This window comes from Myotis brandtii, unplaced genomic scaffold (assembly GCF_000412655.1).
Source record: "Myotis brandtii unplaced genomic scaffold, ASM41265v1 scaffold1270, whole genome shotgun sequence".
Lineage (NCBI taxonomy): Eukaryota > Metazoa > Chordata > Mammalia > Chiroptera > Vespertilionidae > Myotis > Myotis brandtii.
This window is the reverse complement of record NW_005354465.1, coordinates 905,835-926,974: the sequence shown is the minus strand read 5'-3', so window position 1 is coordinate 926,974 and position 21,140 is coordinate 905,835. Positions and strand designations below refer to the sequence as shown.

Genomic DNA, 21,140 nt, shown 5'->3' with positions numbered 1-21,140 from the left:
CCTCAGGGTGACTTTTCCTCTAAGCATAGCACTGGTCATATGATGTAAGCCCCCTGACCTTTCATACAGATAGTCGTGCAGTTAGGACCCTCCCCTGACCTTTCCTCCCCTGGCGTATTGCTAGTTTAGACCCTCTTAGAGGATAATGAATGTCAGGCTGTCTGGATACATGAACTTTCTTTTTTTAGTTCTTCGGGGGGTTATCAGAGGGTTATCTGGAGGTTTTTTTGTTTGTTTGTTTTATTGTCTAAAGTTTTACATATGTCTCCTTTTTTGATTGACCCCACCCCCACCCCCAGCCATTCCCACTCTGGAGTTTTAATGTATATCCAGAAATTGGCACAGGACTGGGAAGTTCTGTAGTTTTAGTTCCTAGGCTAGTTACAGCAAGAATAGGGTTATTTCCTCATGCCTCAGCCTACTTGATTTTAGTAATTTAGCAGCTTGATAATAGTGACTCCCTTTTGTTTCTTCACTCTATTCCTCAACTGCCAAGTAAAAAAGTAAGGCATGAAACTTATCCTTATTTTGATCTCAATTAATTTAAATACATATACATATATGCATAAAGGAAAAGAAAACTTGTGAGGAATTCACCAACAAGTACAAAGAGATCGTCTTTAGGTGGTGAGGTTAGGGGTAATATTTATTTTTTCATACACATATTTTTTCCAATTTTCTACAATGAACATGAGTTATTTTTGTAGCCAGAATTGTATTTATTGTTTTTAAGAGAACACATACATCATGTTCTGACCACGTTATCAGGAAGGAACAGACCAGACTGACCCTAGCAAAACCCAACCAAGGCATCCACCTCAGGTTATGCCTTGTCCTTGTTAGTGTCGGAACCTCAACAAACAACTCTGAGTTACTCCTCCTTCAGAATAGAGTAGGAGGAGGTAAGGCAAGACCCCTTCTGAAGAGGGCGTCCTGTAGGAATGGGGTTGCTACAGTGATTCCCATTGTCCTGAGCACCAATATGGAGATATGGGGAGTTCTTGGTCTCTCAGCCAGGGTTAGGTGGCCACCTGGAATAGGATGCTGGGAAACAGTTGAGTCAGAACCATCCCAGTCCTTGAATAAATATGGGACTCCACCACCGGTGGCAGGCATCCCCTACTGGGGATGCATCACACATATGCTCCCCTGGGGTCAGGGGCAAACATATAAGTTGAAAAGCAATGTTTTTATTTCCACATTTTGTTTTGTTTTGCTGTTGTAGGGGAGGAAAAATACTTGTATCTCTACCCTTTTGAGTTCTTAGCTGAGATCCCTATAATAAAAACAGATTAACTAGAGAAAAACAAGCAGAAGTTTCTTAACATGTATACCTCATGTATACATGGGAGATACCAGGGGAAAATTAGTAACTCCCAGAGGTGGCTTAGAATTCAGGATTAAATACCATTGTAATAAGGAAAGAGGAGGGCAGTGTAGACCTCTTAGGGGAGAGGATATTATTTTTAGGAAAGACAGAAGAAGAGATTGGCAGTATGATGGTTTGTGACAAAGTTTATCTTCCGTGTGTGATGTTGACTTCTACTCTTCTCTCCTGTGGTAAGAGTTCATCTTCCCTGGTTGACGATACCCCTGGGGAGAGGATCATTGACAAATGAGTTCCTTTTGGAGGATCTGTCTATAGACAAAGAAGGACAGTTCAGGGAAAGCCTCTCCAAGTATCTGCTGTTTTTCAAGTGCCTTTGGCTTGAAATAGTCAATACAGTATAGTCCCCCCTTATCTGTGGAGATATGTTCCAAGACCCCCAGTGGATGCCTGAAACCATGGATAGTACCAAACCCTACATGTACTATGTATTTTCCTATACATACAGACTGTGATAAAGTTTAATTTATAAATTAGGCACATAACAACAATAACTAATAATAAAGCAGAACAATTATAACAATACTAGTATACTGTAATAAAAGTTATGTAAATATGATGTTATTTCCTCATGCCTCCGCCTACTTGATTTTAGTAATTTAGCAGCTTGATAATAGTGACTCCCTTTTATTTCTTATTGTACCAAAATATCTTATTGTACTGCACTCACATTTGCACTTAAAGGAAGCACTTTTTTAGTATATATATAACTAGAGGCCTGGTGCATGAAATTCGTGCAAGGGGCTCAGCCCTTGCAGCCCTAGCTTTGTCTGGAAGGTCATCTGGAAGGACGTCTGGTCTAATTAGCATATTACGCTTTTATTATTATAGACTTTTTATTGTTGACAGTATCACAGAATTCTCCCATTCCCTCACCCTTTTACTCCCCTCCGCTCATCTCCTACCCACCCCCCAGGTCTGCACCAAAAGGAAGCACTTTATGGCTTCCCTTTGGCATATGTGAACTGCCAGCATCACTACTCTTGTGCTTTAGGGCCATTATTAAGTAAAATAAGGATTATTGAACACAAACACCAGGATACCTTGACAGTTGACCTGATAACTGAGGTGGCTACAAAGTGACTAACGGACAGGGAGCATATACAGTGTGGATTCCCTGGACAAAGGGGTGAGTCACATCCTGGCAGGGCAGAGTGGGACAGGGTGAGATTTCATCATGCTATTCCGAATGGCACACAATTCAAAATTTATAAATTGTTTATTTCTGGAATTCTCCATTTAATATTTTCAGACCTGGCTGTAAACGATTGACTGTAACTGAAACTGTGGAAGGCAAAACCACAGAAAAGGGGGGACCAAAGCAGTATATTTTGGAGTGGCATGTTCTGCTGCTGTTCATCGTGGTTGCTGATGTTGTGGTTTCCTTCCCCTCAGTTCCTCCCGACCTGCGTTAGTCACCCTCCACACATGACAAGCCAAGAGTGTGGAAAGAGTCTTTCCCTGGGTCCTCACCAAGGCCCCTGCCTGCCTGCAATCTTGCTGTAACCTGCACAACTCACCCCACAGTGCCCAAGCTGTGTTAGTTGGCATACCACTTCTGGGTGTTAATAGATATGTGTTAAATGATGTGGGGAGGGGTGGGAAAATTCTGTAGTCACTTAATCTAGGAAATGCTAGATTTTTTGGTGGTGTTGTTGTTAATCCTGACCTGAGGAGATTTTTTCCATTGATTTTTAGAGAGCGTGGAAGGGACAGAGGGAGAAAGAGAGAGAGAGAGAGAGAGAGAGAGAGAGAGAGAGAGAGAGATGTGAGAGAGACATACATTGATTGGTTGCCTCCTGCACGAGCCCCGAATGGGCCTGACTGGGCTGGTGTTTAAACCTGCAACGCAGGTGCATGCCCTTGACCAGGAATGGAACCTGAGGTCCTTTGGTCCATTGGCCAAAGCTCTAACCATTGAGCACCTGGCCAGGGCAGGAAATGCTAGATTTAAAATGCTGAGTAAACATAATGGGTATGCCTGGGAAGGAGGGAACGAACAGGGTTCAGAGGGGAAAGGGATATTCTGCTCTGAACTAGACAAATGGGATGTGTCATATCTGCTCTGAAGAGCATCTCAAAGGCTTTAATCAATTAATGGTCATTGCCAGTGTCCAAGGGAGGAATCTGGTAGGCAGTGTTGCCCTCACTGATTTGACTACAGAGAACTTTCCTGAGAAGCATCTTATAGCGTTAATGTGCTGAGGAATATAAGGACAGTCACCACTCTGGGTGTTATCCAAGGATTGTAAGTAAAAGATGAAATCACAAAGGAGACCTAGAGGGAAAATAGCTACTTGTGAGAAGAGAGGAAGTGAGAACTGAAAAGAAAGACCCCGTCTCTGTTCCCCTGTCAGACCAAATCATCAGCCTTTCAAGATTTTGTCAGCCACTGTGGAGTTCTCCAAGCTCTCCTGGATTTCTCAGGGAGACGGGCACAAGGAGAATTCTGACTCCTTATTCCCCCTCCGCCACACTGTAGTGTCTGAGAGAGGGAGGCCAGGAAACCCACAAAGAACAGAACCTGGAGGACTGCTTGGTGCTCAGTCTACTACAAAGCTAAGGATCTCCAGGGAGAAAGGGCTTTACTCCAGCTAGAAAATAAGGGGGAAGGTGGGTGGGGTTGTTAAGAGAACCACGAAATACAGATGCAACTCTGTAGCTGAGATTAGTGTTGAAATAAACTGACAAGAAATAAGGAAGAGTCTATGCACGATCCAGTGTGGCTTCATTGGTTGAGCATAGTTCCATGCACTGAGAGGTCACCAGTTCAATTTCTGGTCAGGGTACATGTCCCGGTTTGTGGGTGGATCCCCAGTAGGGGGCGTGCAGGAGGAGGTCAATCCATGTTTCTCTCCCTCTCCCTTCCTCTCTCTGAAATCAATAAAAACATTTAAAAAAAATTCTTTTAAAAAAGAAAAAAACTTAGCCCTAACTGGTTTGGCTCAGTGGATAGAGTGTCAGCCTGCAGACAAAAGGGTCCCAGGTTCGATTCTGGTCAAGGGCATGTACCTTGGTTGCAATGTTTCTAACTCTCTATCCCTCTCCCTTCCTCTCTGTAAAAAATCAATAAAATATATTTTAAAAATAAAAAAATCATCATTCTCTCCTTTAAAAAATTATATATATACATAAATATATATATACAAGGGAGAGTCTAGAAAAAGGCCCAAAGTGAATCTGACTTCATTTACCTTACTTAAAACAGTGGTCTTAAATGGAGGCAATTTTGTCCCCCTCATTGGACATTTGACCATAACTGGAGACATTTTTGGTTGCCACGACTGGGAAGGCAGAATGCCCCCTGCGCCTAGTGTGTAATAGCCTGGGATACTATTTAACAACCAATAATGCACTGGACAGCCCCCTACAACAAAGAATGATCAGACCCAAAATGTCAGTAGTGCCATTGTTGAGAAAGTTTGCATTGAAAGTTGTCCTAGCCCTAACCAGTTTTGCTCAGTGGATAGAGCATCGGCCTGTGGATTGAAAGGTCCCAGGTTCAATTCCAGTCAAGGGCATGTACCTTGGTTGCGGGCACATCCCCAGTGGGGGGGCGTGCAGGAGGCAGCTGATCGATGTTTTTTTTAAGTTCAAATAAATAAATATGAGTAGAGGTAGAAAGGATCCCACTCCTGGCCATATAATTAGAGAAATTTTGGCACAGGTTCATAAAGAGGTTATTTTATCTATGGTTATTTGTGATGGTTGGAGAGCTGGACCCAACGAGGCACTCATCACTGGAATATTCTATCACAGTAATGAGCAATGAACTAGATATCCACATAGCAATGTAAATAGATCTTTAAAAGACAAAGCTGAATGGGTGGGGGAGAGTAAGGAACAGAAAGAGATCGCCAGCATAATACAATTGATTTAAATTAAAAATACATGCCCACAAAACAATGCGTCAAGCTTTCAAGAGCACTCAGGAATCTTAGTCACACTACAGTCTCTTGGGCATTAGGCACCACTGCCACCTGGTGGTAGCAATTTAAAGTTGAAGTGTTACTCAGTTTTTTAAATATCTACATACTATGAAATGCACAGCCCTTAAATATTTAATTTGATGAATTTTGACAATTATATGCATCAGGGTAATTATCACTCTGAATAATATATAGAACATTTCCATCACCTCCTGCCCTTTCCAGGAAAACCTCCCCAAATGATAACCTAGAAGTAACCACTGATTTGTTTATGTCACTAAAAATAAGCTTTGCCTCTTGTAGAACTTACCAGCTGTGTGATCTTGGGTAAATCCTAAATCTGTCTGAGGGCTGGTTCTCTCTTTTATAAAGGGGGACAGCAACAACACTGAGCATAGCAAATATTTAGCAAGTGCCTTTGAGCCTGAGAACCGAACCCTCCCTCACTTGCCTGGACCCACGCCCATGGGCTGCTGACAGCTCCTGGCTGGGAGTGAGCATGCTACCCCCAGAAGGTGTGCACACTGCCAGGGGCACACAGACACAGAGGGGAGGAAAGACTTTCCAGGACTCTGAGGACCAGCACGGAAGACTTTAGCCTTTGGGGCTCTCAGGTCCTACCTTTTGCCAGGCCAAACCGTCACTAACTGCTTTATCCTGCTGCTTGGGCAACAAGGTACATGTACCCCAGCCTGGCCAATCATAAAAGGCCAATCCTCTGGCCACTTTGATGGGTCCAAGACACGAGCACATGACTTGTCCTCTTCAATCAGAGTCTCCCCTTGGGTTGTTTTTTACACTGAAGGAGGCTGTGGAGAAGCTCCCTCAAATGTTTAAGTCCACAAAGTTAGGATGATGTAAGCTTGTGGCAATCGGACTGAGTGTAGCAAGCCTGTGTGTAGCTGGAGACTGTGTGAATACATCTGGGACTGAACGCAACCTCAGGAGAGTGTGATGGCAGCCTCCCAGGAGACACGTGGGAGTGGGAGATTGGGAACAAGGCTCTGGGGCTCCCAGCACACTCCAGGATCCTGTGAGCATGTTGCATGGCCTGTGGAGATTGCCACTAAGGAGCTGGATTCCTTCCCTGCCACCACTCCAATGAACTGAACATTACCGTGCCAATTCTGTATGATGGCCGTGAACTGCATCCCCTGGAGATGAGCACATTCCACACAACCACATGTGGTAGCCCTGATCACAGGCGAGGGACCTGAAGCTCAGAGGTGAAATGACTTGATCAAGAGCGCACAGGCAGCCCTAGCCTGTTTGGTTCAGTGGATAGAGCATCGGCCTGTGGACTGAAGGGTCCCGGGTTCAATTCTGGTCAAGGGCATATGCCCGGGTTGCGGGCTCCATCCTAGGGGGGTGTGGGGAGGGGCATGCAGGAGGCAGCCGATCAATGATTCTCATCATTGATGTTTCCATCTCTCCCTCTCCCTTCCTCTCTGAAATCAGTAAAAATATATTTTTTTAAAAAAGATCTCCAGACTCCATAGCCCAGACTCTGATGACCCCATTGCCTCCTCACTGACCCCTAAGGCACTGCACAGGCCAGAGCATTCCAACTAACCCACATGAGCCTGGGAACTGTTATTCTGTGTAGCACTCCTGTGTATCCACGCAACTTCGTGGGTCCCTAATTGGTCCAGCTTAGGAAGCCCTGGGCTCCTGTGAGTAAGTTCATCCTATAGGTGAGGGATTCCCATATGGGGAAGATTTTGTGATATCTGTGGCTAGTGTATGACCAGCAACATTTTCCCTTCTTCTGGTAACAGGATCCCAAGTGTGCTATGGAGACCTACCCTCCCCATGGAATACAATCTTTATGGGACTGTCCATAAAAATGTATTACCTTCCCTGCACTTGCTAAATATTTGCTATGCTCAGAAAGTAGACACATGACTCTTGCTATGCTTCGGGGGCCCAATTCTTGGGCCTGGTTCTTTGGATTTTCATCTAATTTTTGTACAACTCTGGTAGCAGGTACTGTTAGTGTCTGCCCTCCGCCCCCTAATATCTCCTTGGCACTCGCCATTCCTATGCATACTTGCTTTTCTATCCACAACCCCTGCAGTCCTTTGGCTGAGGGCTTTCTCTGGATGCCCAGGGATAGCAGAGAAGCAGGCCAGTAGTGCAGGGAGTGAAGGACCTCCCTCCAGCAGCTCTACCAGTGACTGATGGGAGTTAGTGGATACATACCCCAGCTCCCTCACCCCTCAGTGGGATAACTGAGATGTGTTCCAGTTTTCTGGCCATCCCTTGGGGCACTGAGGCCCCGTTTCCCACAATGGTAACTTCAGTAATGCATACTATTGGTTTCCTTCCCTTCCCTGACTTGCTTATCCTCATTCCCCTACCACAGCTTACTGGAACCACCTCCCAGAAAATTACTTGGAATCTAATATCGCTCCTGAGTGAGTCCAACCTAAGACAACCACATGCTCTTCTGGAAAATTCCTATTCTGCTTAAATTGGCAAGACTGTGTTTCTGTTGCTTGCAACCCATGAATTAAAAGTCTGGGGTGGTATCACATCACGCCTGGCCATAATAACCTCTGGTCGTCTTTCTAAAGACCCTCGGAGCTCTGGAAGGGGAGAAACTGTGTCTCATGAGCCTTTGTTATAAGTTTTTTCGTATGTAAGCTCAGAGGACTTGAGCTCTGAGCTATGCCTATGAATGGAATTGCTTGGATGACACACACGGCCCAGAATACCAGGTCTCTTGTAATCTCAGGTCACTTCTAGGGTGAGGAATGGACTAAAATTCCTTCCTCGTTGATAATGATCATGCCAGAATTCCATGCACCGAGAGAATTTAGGTACTAAAGCTGATGTTTGTGAGCCCTGCAGATGAGCTTGGGGTGGCTTTTGGAGTGAAGCACTACATCTAGGTGTTGGAGGAGATGCTGGATTCTTGGGCCAAAAACTAGAAAAATGTGATTTTTGGAATAGAGTGCCACCTCTATTCCCTTATGGACATAGCATACAGTGGTCGCTAACTGGACCTATTGGGCCAACTGGAGAACAGCCTGGTCCTCAGAGCTCTCTGAAGCCCTCGAGTCCAGTTGAGAATCTGGAGTTGGGCTCCTTGCTGTCCTGAAGTATTCAGTCCTGGATGTATCCGTATAGTCAATACACGGGTGCCAGGTCCTTTGCAGAGCATTGGGGATATGAGGTGAATCAGATGTCCTCTCAGTCTCTCTCTCTAAGAAAGTGAAGATGTTCACGTAAGCAAGAAAAAGCCAGAGAGCATTACAGGTGCAGCTAGGATAGATGTCTGTACAGATGAGGGGCACAAAATGGTGAGAGCTGAGGTCCTGTGAAAAGAACGAAAAGGAAGTGACAGAGGGGCATGCCAGGCAGAGGGTGCAGCATGAACAAAGGCTTGGAGGCATAGAAGCCTGGTGGGTGGTTCTACCGAATGGAGTGAAGGGTTAAGTGGCAAGAGATAAAGTTCAAGAGGCCAGCAAAGGATGTGTCATGGAGGATGTGTATTGTATGCCAAGGAGTTTGCTTTTCATCCTTGAGTCAATAGTGATTGAATAATTTTAATTGAATTGACTAATAATAATTGAATAATATTAAGCAGGGGGATCATGTGGGGTTTTTTGCATTTCAGAAGGATTGCTCTGGAAGTGGAATGGAGGATGAATTTGAGTTGGTGAGGCCTTAGGCAGGGAGACAATATGAGTAAGGAAGGTGAGAGATCATGGAGGCCAAACTAGAGCAACGACTGAGGAAATGTAAAGGAGGTGATGGATATGACAGATGGAGAGGAGGTGAAATCAGTAAGACTTGACTCCCTGAATGTAGAAGTAAGTGTGGGCACCTGGATGATGGTAGCACTGTGCACCCAGATGGGGGGACTTGGAGGTAGGGTATCTTTGGGTGGGTAAGTTGATGGTAAGTTGACTTTTGGCTATATTGAGTGAATGTCCATGAATATCTCTATCACTATTTCTATCACTGCTCTAACCACAGCATTTTATAAATACCGGTTCAAGTGTCCACGTGTCCATTCCTCTTCCCCACCACTGTAAACTGCAGGATGTTTCTCACTCATCTCTGCGGCCCCTGGACCTGGCACCGTGACCAGTACCCAACAGTAGGTACTTAATAAGTGTCCATTGAATGGCAGGGTGGGTATCCCCATGGAGGAATGACTTCAGTTGTTCCCTTCGTTGAGTCCTTCTTGAAGTCAGATCCCAAACAAGGAGATGATATCTCCCTTTGAAGGAGTAGAGGGGTGCCCTTTCCTCCCACTGACATCGTGGGGCCCTGCAGCCTTGGACCAGGCAGAACGGGAAATGGCCAGAACTGGGACCTGGACTCAGGTGGCTGAGGAGTCCAGGACAGGACAGGCTGTGGAACTGGCTGTGCCTAGTCCAGGCCTCCCTGGAGTGGGTGCCCACACCTGGGCTGCTCATAGCAGGTGGACGGGCAGGTGGGGGCACTTGAGGCTGGAGGAAGGGTGGAACAGGATGTAGGCCGAGGGGCCAGGGAGAGTCCAGGGGCAAGCTGCCTGTGCTGTCTGTGCCATCTGGCAGACTCAGGCCTGCTTGAGCTCAACTCACCCACCTTATAAAAAACAACAAGGCCAGTGTTCCTTCCACTTATCAGCAAGGCTTGTGACTCAGACCTAATGGATCCTGCATTGTCGTCATCAAGGAGAGGCTGTATTCTTTGAGGAGCTGGGCACCAGTCCAGGTCTTAGCAGGCAGCATGAAGGCTACTGGTAGGCCAGGGAGTGTTGGCTCAGCCAGCTCACATGTCCCAGCCTTCACTCTGACGAGGGGCAGGAGATGGAGGAATCAACTGCTCCCCTGCTCAAGCCCAGTTTCAGAGCACCTCTGCCTTTACTGTATTGATCCTAGCACTTGGGTAGGTGCCCAGGACTTTTTTTTTTTTAATATATTTTATTGATTTTCCACAGAGAGGAAGGGAGAGAGATAGAGAGTTAGAAACATCGATGAGAGAGAAACATCGATCAGCCGCCTCCTGCACATCTCCTACTGGGGATGTGCCCGCAACCCAGGTACATGCCCCTGACTGGAATCGAACCTGGGACCCTTCAGTCCGCAGGCCGACGCTCTATCCACTGAGCCAAACCGGTTTCGGCGCCCAGGACTTTTAAGGCTTGGCCTCTGCCTACTTCCAGGATCCTCCAAGCAAGACGCTTCCTGGCATCACAACAGTCACACACATCTCACCTCACAGGCCCTCACAGCGGCCCCGGGACTCAGGCTGGTGTTGGTACATAACACTGTGCTCACTTCTCAGATAGGAGCATATGTGCAGGCCCAGAGGTGAAGGGATGCACCCAAGTTCACCCAAGTTGGTGGCTGGGCTGGGATCCGAGTAAGAGCTGGCCCTCATCTCCTGCTACTCAATTCCTTGTTTACTCTACTCTAACCACGATGGGCGCCTTGATATTTGCCTCTGGAGCATGCCAAGCTTGTTCCCATCCCAGGACCTTTGCACTTGCAGCTCCTCCGCTTAGCAGGCTCTTCCCACAGGTTTCTGCAGAACTTGCTCCTTCTGCTCGTGTGTCACTATCTAAAAGAGCAGCCTCCTTCCCTTTGTCACTTTCTCCCCTTATACCACGTAATTTCTCTTCTACATAACATACCAGGGAAGCCAGCCTCTTGTGTGTTCAAAGCCATCCAACACTGAAACTGGTAGGTAGTGAGCGCCTCATCACTAGAGGATGAATGACTTGCTGGTGGGCTGCTATAAGGCCTGAGTAAAAGATGGGAGACAGATAGGTGACCTTTAAGTTCCCCTCCCTTTATGAGATGATGTTCTTGCTCTGGGACAGGAAATTGTCATTAAATATTTGCTCTGCTAAACAGTAAAAGGATAGCTGCCACCTGCCTCAGAGGCACCTGAGGGTCATGAAGCTTCCTTAGGAGGGGCAGGAGGATCCTGAAACTGAGTCACGGATCTCAGGCTGGGCTGGGCTGCAGATCTGGGGCTTCTATTGGTCTGTGGGGGTGACTGTCTAGCTGCCTGGGACCCCCAAAGGGTTTCTTCTTTTTATATTTTAGAGAGAGAAACATCAGTGTAAGAGAGACACATTGATCGGTTGCCTCCTGCATGTGCCCTGACTGGGGCCGGGGATTGAACCTGCAACCCAGGTATGTGCCCTTGACCCAGAATCAAACCTGAGACCTTTTGGTGTGCGGGCTGACACTCTAAGCACTGAGTCACAGCGGCCAGGGCCAACAGGGTTCTTCTTGGACAAGAATCCTCCCCATTGGCTAATTTAACTATCCTCACAATTTATCTGTAAGCTTGAAATCTTCCTAAATACAAGTTTTTTTAAGTGCTGAAATTTTGATTCAAATATTTTTGAGTGAGGTCCAGCTTCTGTAGTTTTAAATTCTCCCATTGGAAATCTAATCTGCAGATGGAGCTGAAAATTACTGATCCAAATATGTAAATAAAATTTTGTGGGCTTAAAATTTGTTTTAATATGTTTTTATTGATTTTTTAGAGAAAAAGGGAGAGGGATAGAGAGATAGAAACATGGATGAAAGAAAAACATCAATCAATCAGCTGCTTCCTGAATGTGCCCCACTGGGGACTGAGCCCACAATCTGGGCATGTGCCCTGTGCCCTGACTGTGATTTGAATTGTGATCTCTTAGTTCCTGGGCTGACACTCAACCACTGAGTCACACCTGCCGGTCATTTGTTGTTGTTGTTGTTAAGCCTCACCTGAGGATGTTTTTTCCATTGCTTTTTATTTTTTTTATTTTTTTATTTATAAATATATATTTTATTGATTTTTTACAGAGAGGAAGAGAGAGGGATAGAGAGTTAGAAACATCAATGAGAGAGAAACATTGATCCGCTGCCTCCTGCACACCCCCTACTGGGGATGTGCCCGCAACTCAGGTACATGCCCTTGACCGGAATCGAACCTGGGACCCTTCAGTCCGCAGACTGACGCTCCATCCACTGAGCCAAACCGGTTAGGGCTTTCCATTGCTTTTTAGAGAGTAGAAGGGAGGGAGGGAGGGAGGGAGGGAGGGAGAGAAAGAGAGAAAGAGAAAGAGGGAAACATCGATGTGAGAGAGGCACATTAACTGGTTGCCTCTCTGCCGCTCAACCAGGGGCGGGGAACAAACCTGAAACCCAGGTACATGCCCTTGGCCAGGAATTGAATCTGCGCCCCTTTGGGATGCAGGCTGACACTCTAACCAAACCAGCCAGGGCTTGTTATTCTTTTAATGAATCAGAAATTCTTTGAAAGCAGATAACCAAATATCTCATTCATAAATATTGCGTATATATGGGGTAGTTTTAGATACTGATCTTGTCTGCATTAAACCCTTATAGTGTTTTATTTTGTCCTTTCCCCCTGTCAGTTGTGCCTTCATATGATGCAAAAAGAAAGAAAGAAAAGGTAAACTTCTGTTTACCTTTATACCTCATTTTATACACTGCAAAATATTTTCCCATCTGCTATCAACACTCTCATCTTCACAGCAGCCCTATGAGGTAGACAGAGCCAGAATTATCACCCCCATTTTGTGCACAGGTAAACTGAGGCTCAGTTTTAAAAAGTAGCTTTTCTGAGGTCACAAAACTGGTTGGTAGAGGCATTCCAGCCCCTTTTCTCTGCCTCCTGCCACCTTCCAGTTGCTTTTTCCTCTTTCTTTCTGAACTGCCTTCTCTCTCTCTCTCTCTCTCTCTCTCCTTACTTGGTTTCTTGGTTTTTCTCTTTCTACTTCCAATTTCCCTTTCCCTCTTGCTCCAGTCCTCAGACTGGCATCAACTTTGTGAGTTGTCCAAACTTTTCCTCAATTTGAAAATCTGCCAGCCCAATAACCACAGTCCCACCCCACCTCAGCTCAGCATCTCTGCGTAGAGAAAGCCCTTTCCGGAAGCCAAGGTGCAGAGATTACGCAGGATGCCACTCCTGGCCTCTCCATCTGGCCCCAGATAAGATAAGGGGAGGGCTCAGCACTATAAACAGGCCCCCATCCTTCTCCCAGCCCAGGCTTCACTAGCCGAGCCCACACGAACCCAGGATCAGCATGGCCGTCCGTCTGTGGGTGGTCGCCCTGGCCTTGGCTGCCCTCCTCGTTGTGGACAGAGGTGAGTGGGCAGAGCTTGGATTCTCTATGGCTTGGCATTGGTAGGTGAGCTTGGGTTGGGGGCAGAGGCTGGGCCTGGAGCACTTCTATGAGGCTTCAATTTTCTGCATATAACTTAAAAATTTTTTTAAAAACAATATCTATTTTATTGATTTCAGAGAGGAATAGAGAGGGAGAGAGAGATAGAAACATCAATGATGGCAGGGAATCATTGATCGGCTGCCTCCTGCACGACCCACACTGGTGATCCAGCCCGCAACCCAGGCATGTGCCCTGACTGGGAGTCGAACCATGACCTTGTGGTTCATAGGTCAATGCTCAACCACTGAGCAACACTGGCCAGGCTGCATATAACTTTTTCTGCACCCCTCCCACCAACGTGGGGAAAGCCCTGGGCTAGGAGAAAGGAAATCTGGGTTCAGTTTCTGATTCTGGCCTAGAATTGCAAAAATCCTTTCCCCTCTTGGGCCTACATTTCTCCAGCTGTAAAGTAGGAGGTTGTCTTAGTTCAAAGCTGCACTGAGCAACTACTGGGCTAGAGATCAGGGAGGCAGAAAGGAGCAGGCCTATCTCATCTGCTGGTTGCAAGCTGGTGGGTCTGGAAGGAAGGCTGGCCTGGGTCCTCTTAGCTTTCATCCATGCTGACAGGCTATCGCTGTGGGACTGAGAGCAGCCATATGAGCACATGGAAGCCCTCTTCCTGGGAGCATTTGCCCTGGATTGGACACGTGCAGCTGAAATGGGGCCTCCTCAGAGCCTGGGGCACCTCTGCAGTCTCATACCTGTTGTGTTATAAGGCTTTGTTCTCATTGTTCTTGACCCTTCAGACATATCAGTGAGCTTAAATCCAATGGGGTGATGGTGGGAGGGAATGAACAGTAGACAAGATAGGTGCAGTGTATGTTAAACAGTATGTTAGAAGGTGATAAAATATGAGGCAGAGAGATGGGTTTGGGATGGGGTTGTAAGGATAAATCAGGGGAACTTTTCCTCAGAGGCTGATGTCTGACCAAAGCTTGAAGGAGGCGAGGGAGTGAGCCATGTGAATATCTGAAAGAAAAAGGTTCCAGGCAGAGGGAAGAGGCAGTGCAAAGGCCCTGAGGTATGAGTCTTTGAGATACTGCAAGGAGGCCAGTGCAGTGGGAGGGGAGAGAGAGGCAGGGGAGATAATAGAGGCAACCAGGAACTATAGTGCGTGAGGCCTTGAAGGCCAATGTGAACTTGGCTCCTCCTCTGAGTGAAATGGGGGGTACTGAAGAGTTTTCAGCAGGTATGTTGTAAAAGGATCACTCTGGTTGCTGTTGAGAAGACTAAAGGGGGAAGCAAGGAGACAAAGCCATGGTGTTACAGGGCAAGGCCCGGCAGGACGTCAAGGCCATTGACCTCATGGCCAGTCCCACAGACATTTCCCCAGCTGGGGACTCAGAGAATGGGTCTGGGGCTTCTGTCCCAGCACAGCCTGCTCACTCACAGCCTGGCTTCCTTTCCCCAAGTACTTCTCCTGGTGGGAACACTGAGGAGGCCTGCCCTGAAGGGAGTCCTTGTGCCCATTTCAGATTCCTGCCTTGGCTGAGTGAGAAGGGGATATCTTGGGCCCAAATCCAGGGCAGCCTGGGGTAAATACAACTTCTTCTCACATCCTCCAGGAAGAAACTCTGACACCACAGGGTTTTGAACTCTTCCCCACAATGCACTTTAGGGGTCAATTCCTGAACACTCGCTGTGTGGGGGCATTGACACTCGGAGGCAGAGGAAAGGGGAGCCCTAGGGAACTCAGGCCCATAGGAAGACAGGAGTGACCCAGTGGGACAGCACATGGTGGCATGAAAGCTGCTGCTATGGTCTGAATGATGGTGGCCCCCCAAATTCATATGCTGAAATCCCAATCCCCAAGGTGACCAGAAAGTAGGTCATGAGGTCGGAACCCTCATGAATGGGATTAGTCCCCTTATAAAAGAGGCCCCCGAGAGCTGCCTACACCATTTCACCATTAAGGACATAGCAAAAAGGAACAGGCTATGAACCAGGAAGAGGGCCTTACCAGACACCAAATCTGCTGACACCATGACTTTGAACTTCCCACATTCAGAACTGGGATAAATAAATATGTTTTTATTTTTTAATTATTTTTAAAATGTTTTTTAATTGATTTTAGAGAGAGAGAGGAAGGGAGAGGGAGATAGAAATATTAATGAGAGGGAAAGATCGATTGGCTACCCTCTTGCACCCTACTGGGGATAGAGCCCACAACCTGAGCATGTACCCAGGGGATCAAGTCTGCAACCCCTGGGCATATGCCCCGACTGGGAATCAAACCAGTGAACCAGTAGCCTCTTGGTTCCTGGGTTGATGCTCCACTCCTGAGCTACAGCAGCCGGGCTATTTTTTATTTTTAATAAGAATTTATTTGAGCCAAACTGATGGCATATACTGGGAGCAAGATCTCAAATGCTCCCCAAATGTTTGTTTTGTTTCTAAGACACCTAGTTTGTGGGATTTTTGTTATAGCAGCCCAAACAAACTAAAACTGAAGCCTAAATCCAGGCCTGCTCAGGAAACCCTGGGGAACATCAGGGAAGGCTTCTCCGGAAGGTACATCTGAGCCTTGAGAAAAGGGTATGAGACAATAGGAGAAGGGGAATAAGGACATTTCCGGCAGAGGCCACAGTATGAGCCAAAGTAGAGCCTGTTCTAGGAAGAGTCAGCTGCGAGAGCAGGAACATGGAGGTGTGTGTACTAGGAAGGGAGTCCAGGGTGAAGTTTGGGAGCAGCTCATGCAGTGCCCTAAACATAAAATGAAGGAGCTTAGTGATCCTGACAGGCAGCCATGGAAGGGCTTTATATTTTTTTAATGTTTTTTTTTTTTTGGCCCCTAATAGTTACCATGGAAGGCACAAAATTCAATGAAAGTTGACAGGATATAAATGTGTAACCCAGACCCCTATCAAGATACAGAATATTTCTGTCACCCCAGAAATTTCCATGTCAGTCATCCCCACTCCCACCCCTTTCCCAGAGGCAACCACTGCTCTGTATTCTACCATAGATTCGTTTGGCCTGTTCTAGCATGTCACTTAAGTTGCGTTTATTCCTCCAGTCTGCCCTTGACCTTGGCCCAAGGTGCCCCTCCACACAGTATGTAGTCTTTTGTACCTGGCTTCTTTGGCTCAGCATGTTGTTGAGATTTAGCCATGTTGTCACATTATCAGTTGTTTGCTCATTTTTATGGCTGAGTTATATCTCACTGTATGTGTGTGTCATAGTCTATCCGCTCTCCTGTTGCAGGACATTTGGTAATTTCCAGTTTTAGAAATTGACATGGACGGTTTGGGGCAGTGTGGTGACAAGGCTAGGTTTGCATTTTGATGCCCAACATCAGGCGTGAACAGCACACCAGAGGTCACTGTCTCAGTTCCCGTTTCCCTCTCTACCTTGGAAATCTCTTGTAATAGCATTCCCAGGCGGAGCTAAAACCAGTGCCTTGTAAGCCTCTATTGATGGAGAACTTTCCACTTCTGGAGACAGCCCCCTTCACTGGGGCATAACTCCCACTGAGAGAACATTCCGGAACCCAAACCTGAAGCCTCCTTTCTCAGACAGGCTCTGCCCTAGCAAGTTGAGGTCTCCCTTGGCCTCAAGACAATCATTCAGAGATTTTAGGAAACATCCTGCCCTTTTCCACTCTACATAAACCGCTTTCCTTCCACCTGTGGTGTTAGACATGGCTCCTGTCTCATCCACCCGTCACCTCACAATTTGCTCAGGTCCTGTAAGCAGTTCATCCAAACCTTGAGGGGCCATGGAACACACCAGTGTGTGCGGGAAGAGCCAGGTTAGGGAGTGACAGACCTGTGTGCAAACCCCGGCTCTGCCCGAACAAACTGTGTTGCTTGACCTCTGAGCCTCCTTTATAGGTTGGTCCAGTTCCCCAGGAAAGACTCAGATCTGCATGCGGCTTATGGGACTAAGACCCATGAGGGATGAGGGACGTTGACTCTGATGAGCCTACGGGGAGCCTTGGAGCTGGGGAGGCCCTTCAGCATTGTTCTGAATAGAGACGAGGGGTTCGGGCTGTTGTACCTGCATCAATCTGTCATTGGAGGTGGGCTGCTCCTGGGTAGGGGGTGGGACCTTGAGCGAGGTAGCTCCATTCTCTGAGAGTAATTCCTAGGAAGGGCCTCACTATGAATGGCCAATACTCTTGGCAGCTGAGGAAATGAAGGTGTCAGTCCCGCGGGTGGGCTCTAGGTAGCAGACCCCAGCACCCACTGCTCGCTCTGTTCATTACACAGCATGAGAGAGGTATGAAGAGTAGTAAGATCATGTATTCTCGTTTGGCACAGACTGTTATTTTTATTATTACACTAGAGGCCCGATGCACGAAATTCGTGCAAGGGGCTTAGCCCCAGCTGTCTCAGCCTTCGCAGCCCCAGCTGCCTTGGCCCTTGCAGCCCTGGCTTTGTCCGGAAGGTCATCCAGACGATCTTTCTGCTGTTCAGTCTAATTAGCATATTAGCTCTTTATTACATAGGATGGGACATAATTCCAGTGGAATCTGACTAATAAGCAACAGGTTGGACTGCTCTTAATTCTAGACTTTCTCTGTTCATGTAACCCAAGGTCACACCAGCTTTCTGGAAGCCCCACAGTCTGGTGACCACTGCCTTTCCGTGAGGAATTCGAGGTTGGCCAGTGGCTGGAACAGGTCCTCTGAAGCAGTCTTCAGATCCCTGGACTGGGGGGCCTAGAGCAGACATCACCTAATTCTTGCTGTTTTGCCTTTCAGGAGTGCCAGTGTCAGGAGAAAAGCTCGTTTTCTCAAGAATGGTAAGGCAGCCGCTTGCAGTTCTGGCCTTCCCTCTGCGGACGGAGCCCTCCCATCCACGCTGGAAAACCAGCGTTTGTTTTCCTTTACACCCCTGCTCAGATAACTCCCCTGGCTCCACAGTGGCCAGGGTGGTTTCCCGAGCTGTGTTCCATGGATCAGCCCTTCCAGACTGAGCAGGCCCAGCCCCTTTGCCGAAGTCCCCAAACTGGCATCAAGCCCCTGCCAGCAGTGAAATCCCCCCACCCAGGCTCAGCAGGATCAATGCACTCTGGCTACAAGCAGAGCCCTGAGTTCCCCTCACTGCCTCTGAATCCCTAAGTGCCCTCCCTCCCGTCTTCTCTCTCATAGCCCTACTGTGAGCATATGGCAGAGTCGCCAGACTGTTCCCAGACATCCAACCTGGTCTGCGGCACTGACGGGGTCACATATGAAAGTGAATGCCATCTTTGCTTAGCCCGGATGTAAGTCCACTCCCCACCTTCCCCTGTGTTTGCTTGCGTGGGGCTCCATCTCTGCTGCATACAAGTCTGAAAGGAGCAAGACTTGACCTGCCTCCTCCTTCACACACACCTGACCTAGGAAGAATCCCCCAACATTTGCTCCTAACGGAATGGGCACAAGTGTAATTCATGCACATGGTTCTAAGCAGAAAGCCGCAGCTGGTGGGAGGTAGGGAGTGAAGACACTGATCCTGACTAGGTGACTTCATTTGATTATTAATTCATCCAGTCAACAATTATTTATTGAGCACCTATTATGTACTAGACACTGAGGAAACAACAGGGCATAAGCTAGACAGCATTACTGGCCTTCTGGGGCAGTCAGTCAGTCTAAGGGGGAAGCCACGTTGACTGTTAGCTAACTACAGAATAGAATGCTAAAGGTTTGGATGGGAGTACACAGGGTTCTATGGGTACAGGGCAAGGGTAGGGAAGACTTCCCAGCTTTGAGGTGTAAGTAGAAATTAGCTAGGAAAATGAAGAAACAAGGGAAGGTAATTCTAAATAGAGAAATGAGTTTTGGAAAGATCTAGAAGGGAAAGTTTATATTTGAGGAAATATAAGAAGTTGGATATGCTGGAGTAGAAAATTTAAAGGAGAACAGGAGAGAGGCAAGAAATGAGTCTGGAGAGGCAGGACCAAAATATGACCTTGGTACATCTGAACACTCATTTAGTCTCATGTCTTCACTAATAAGACACTTGAGCTGGCCAGAGCTAAGTGAGATCATAGAAGAGAAGAAAGTCTTTGGAAGCTAGAAGGCACTAGAACAGTGGTTCTCAACCTGTGGGTCGCGACCCCTTTGGCAGTCGAACGACCCTTTCACAGGGGTCGCCTAAGACCATCCTGCATATCAGATATTTACATTACGATTCATAACAGTAGCAACATTACAGTTATGAAGTAGCAACGAAAGTAATTTTATGGTTGGGTCACAACATGAGGAACTGTATTTAAAGGGTCAGAAGGTTGAGAACTACTGCACTAGACAGATGTGCAAGAGAGCAGCAGGACAGTCTAACTTAGGTCATGACTAAACACTCAGGATTATATCAGGGGAGAAGTGACAGCTGTGAGATTGGATGTGAGGGATGATGGAGGAGGAGGCAAAAACATGCTGGTTTCTAACTTGTGGGTTTGGGCGGTTGGTGGTGCCATGTGCCAAGGTAAGAAACAGAGATGTAGCAGGTTTGTGGGGTGATGATGTCTCTGGACAGTTGAACCTCTGGGACATCCCAGTGGAGATATGGCTAGAGTTTAGGACAAAAGTCTGGGCTGGAGATAGATTTGCAGCCATCAGTATGCTGTGGTGGTTGAGACCCTAGGAAGCTGAAATCTCCCAGGGGAGTGTGTGCAAGAAGGAAAAGCTATAGAAAGATGCCCAGGCACCCCTGGGGTCTGCCCTCCACCATACACTAAGTGGGTGGTAGGGCTCAGCAGGTGTCTGAATGGACTTCGCCAAGGTCCCTGAAGGGTGCATTACAGTTCCTGAGGAGGTGGCCTCATCCCTGTCTCCTGTGATCCTAGGAAAACCAAACAGGACATCCAGATCGTGAAGGATGGCAAATGCTGATCCCACAGGAACCTTGTAAGCCATGAAGCTTCAGGCTGGAGAACAGTGGTGGGAGTGGAGAGGATGTGACATGAAATAAAAGATCCAGCCCAACCCAGCCAAGTGGGCCAGTATTTTGGGGGACTCTGGGGAGGAGGTTGTGGATCTGGTCCCATCCTCCATACTCTAAAACTGATGTTCTTGCCATTGCTCCAGTGCTCCTCAACTCCGTCACATGTCCCAAGAGAGATCCCTTTCTGAGGTCAGGGTTCTGAGAGGCCAGCCCCTGGTCTCAGCACTCTCTCTGCTCAGTGCTCCTGTCTGAATAAGGCCAAGAACCTAGGTGAGACCTATGCCCTCTGCCACTGTCCGGGTGCATGGCCCCAGCTTCAGAAGCCTTTGTGAGGGTCCCACAACCCTTCATGGCTTTCTCCCTGGCTGACACAGCACCCCAAGCCCCCCCCCCCCAACACACACACACAACACACATGCACACAACCACAGCTGATGTTCAGGTAGTGTACACAGTACAACTGAACTGTTTGTTAAAATACTGAACTAGTTCTGGCTGGTTTTTTCAGTGATTAAAGCGTCGGCCCTTGGACTGAAGGGTTGCAGGTTTGATTCTGGACAAGGGCACATACCTTGGTTATAGGCTCAATCCCCAGCCTGGTTGGTAACTGTGGGAGGTAACCAATCTCTCACATCGATGTTTCCCTCTCTGCCTCTCCCCGTCCCTTCCACTCTTTCTAAAAGTCAATGGAAAACATAGCCTCAGGTGAGGATTAACAAGACAAAAAAATAAGTTTTGAACTAGGTCTGTAACAGTTGAAACAG

The 21,140-nt window shown here is 47.3% G+C and overlaps 1 protein-coding gene and 1 long non-coding RNA gene across 2 annotated transcripts; one reads left to right on the top strand and one right to left on the bottom strand.

Annotated features, from left to right (window-relative positions):
- Positions 1 to 695: 695 nt before the first annotated feature.
- On the bottom strand, positions 696 to 12,987 carry LOC106724964. The gene is made up of 2 exons (XR_001360786.1): positions 12,746 to 12,987; positions 696 to 1,639 (listed from the first exon to the last, which is right to left on the bottom strand). It is a non-coding gene; the product is annotated as an uncharacterized LOC106724964 (long non-coding RNA).
- A 25-nt stretch (positions 12,988 to 13,012) lies between these two features.
- On the top strand, positions 13,013 to 19,573 carry SPINK4 (serine peptidase inhibitor, Kazal type 4). The gene is made up of 3 exons (XM_014534252.1): positions 13,013 to 13,424; positions 18,210 to 18,250; positions 18,600 to 19,573. The coding sequence occupies exons 1-3, from the start codon at positions 13,364 to 13,366 to the stop codon at positions 18,714 to 18,716; spliced, it is 219 nt and encodes a 72-aa protein (XP_014389738.1). The 5' UTR covers positions 13,013 to 13,363; the 3' UTR covers positions 18,717 to 19,573.
- Positions 19,574 to 21,140: the final 1,567 nt, after the last annotated feature.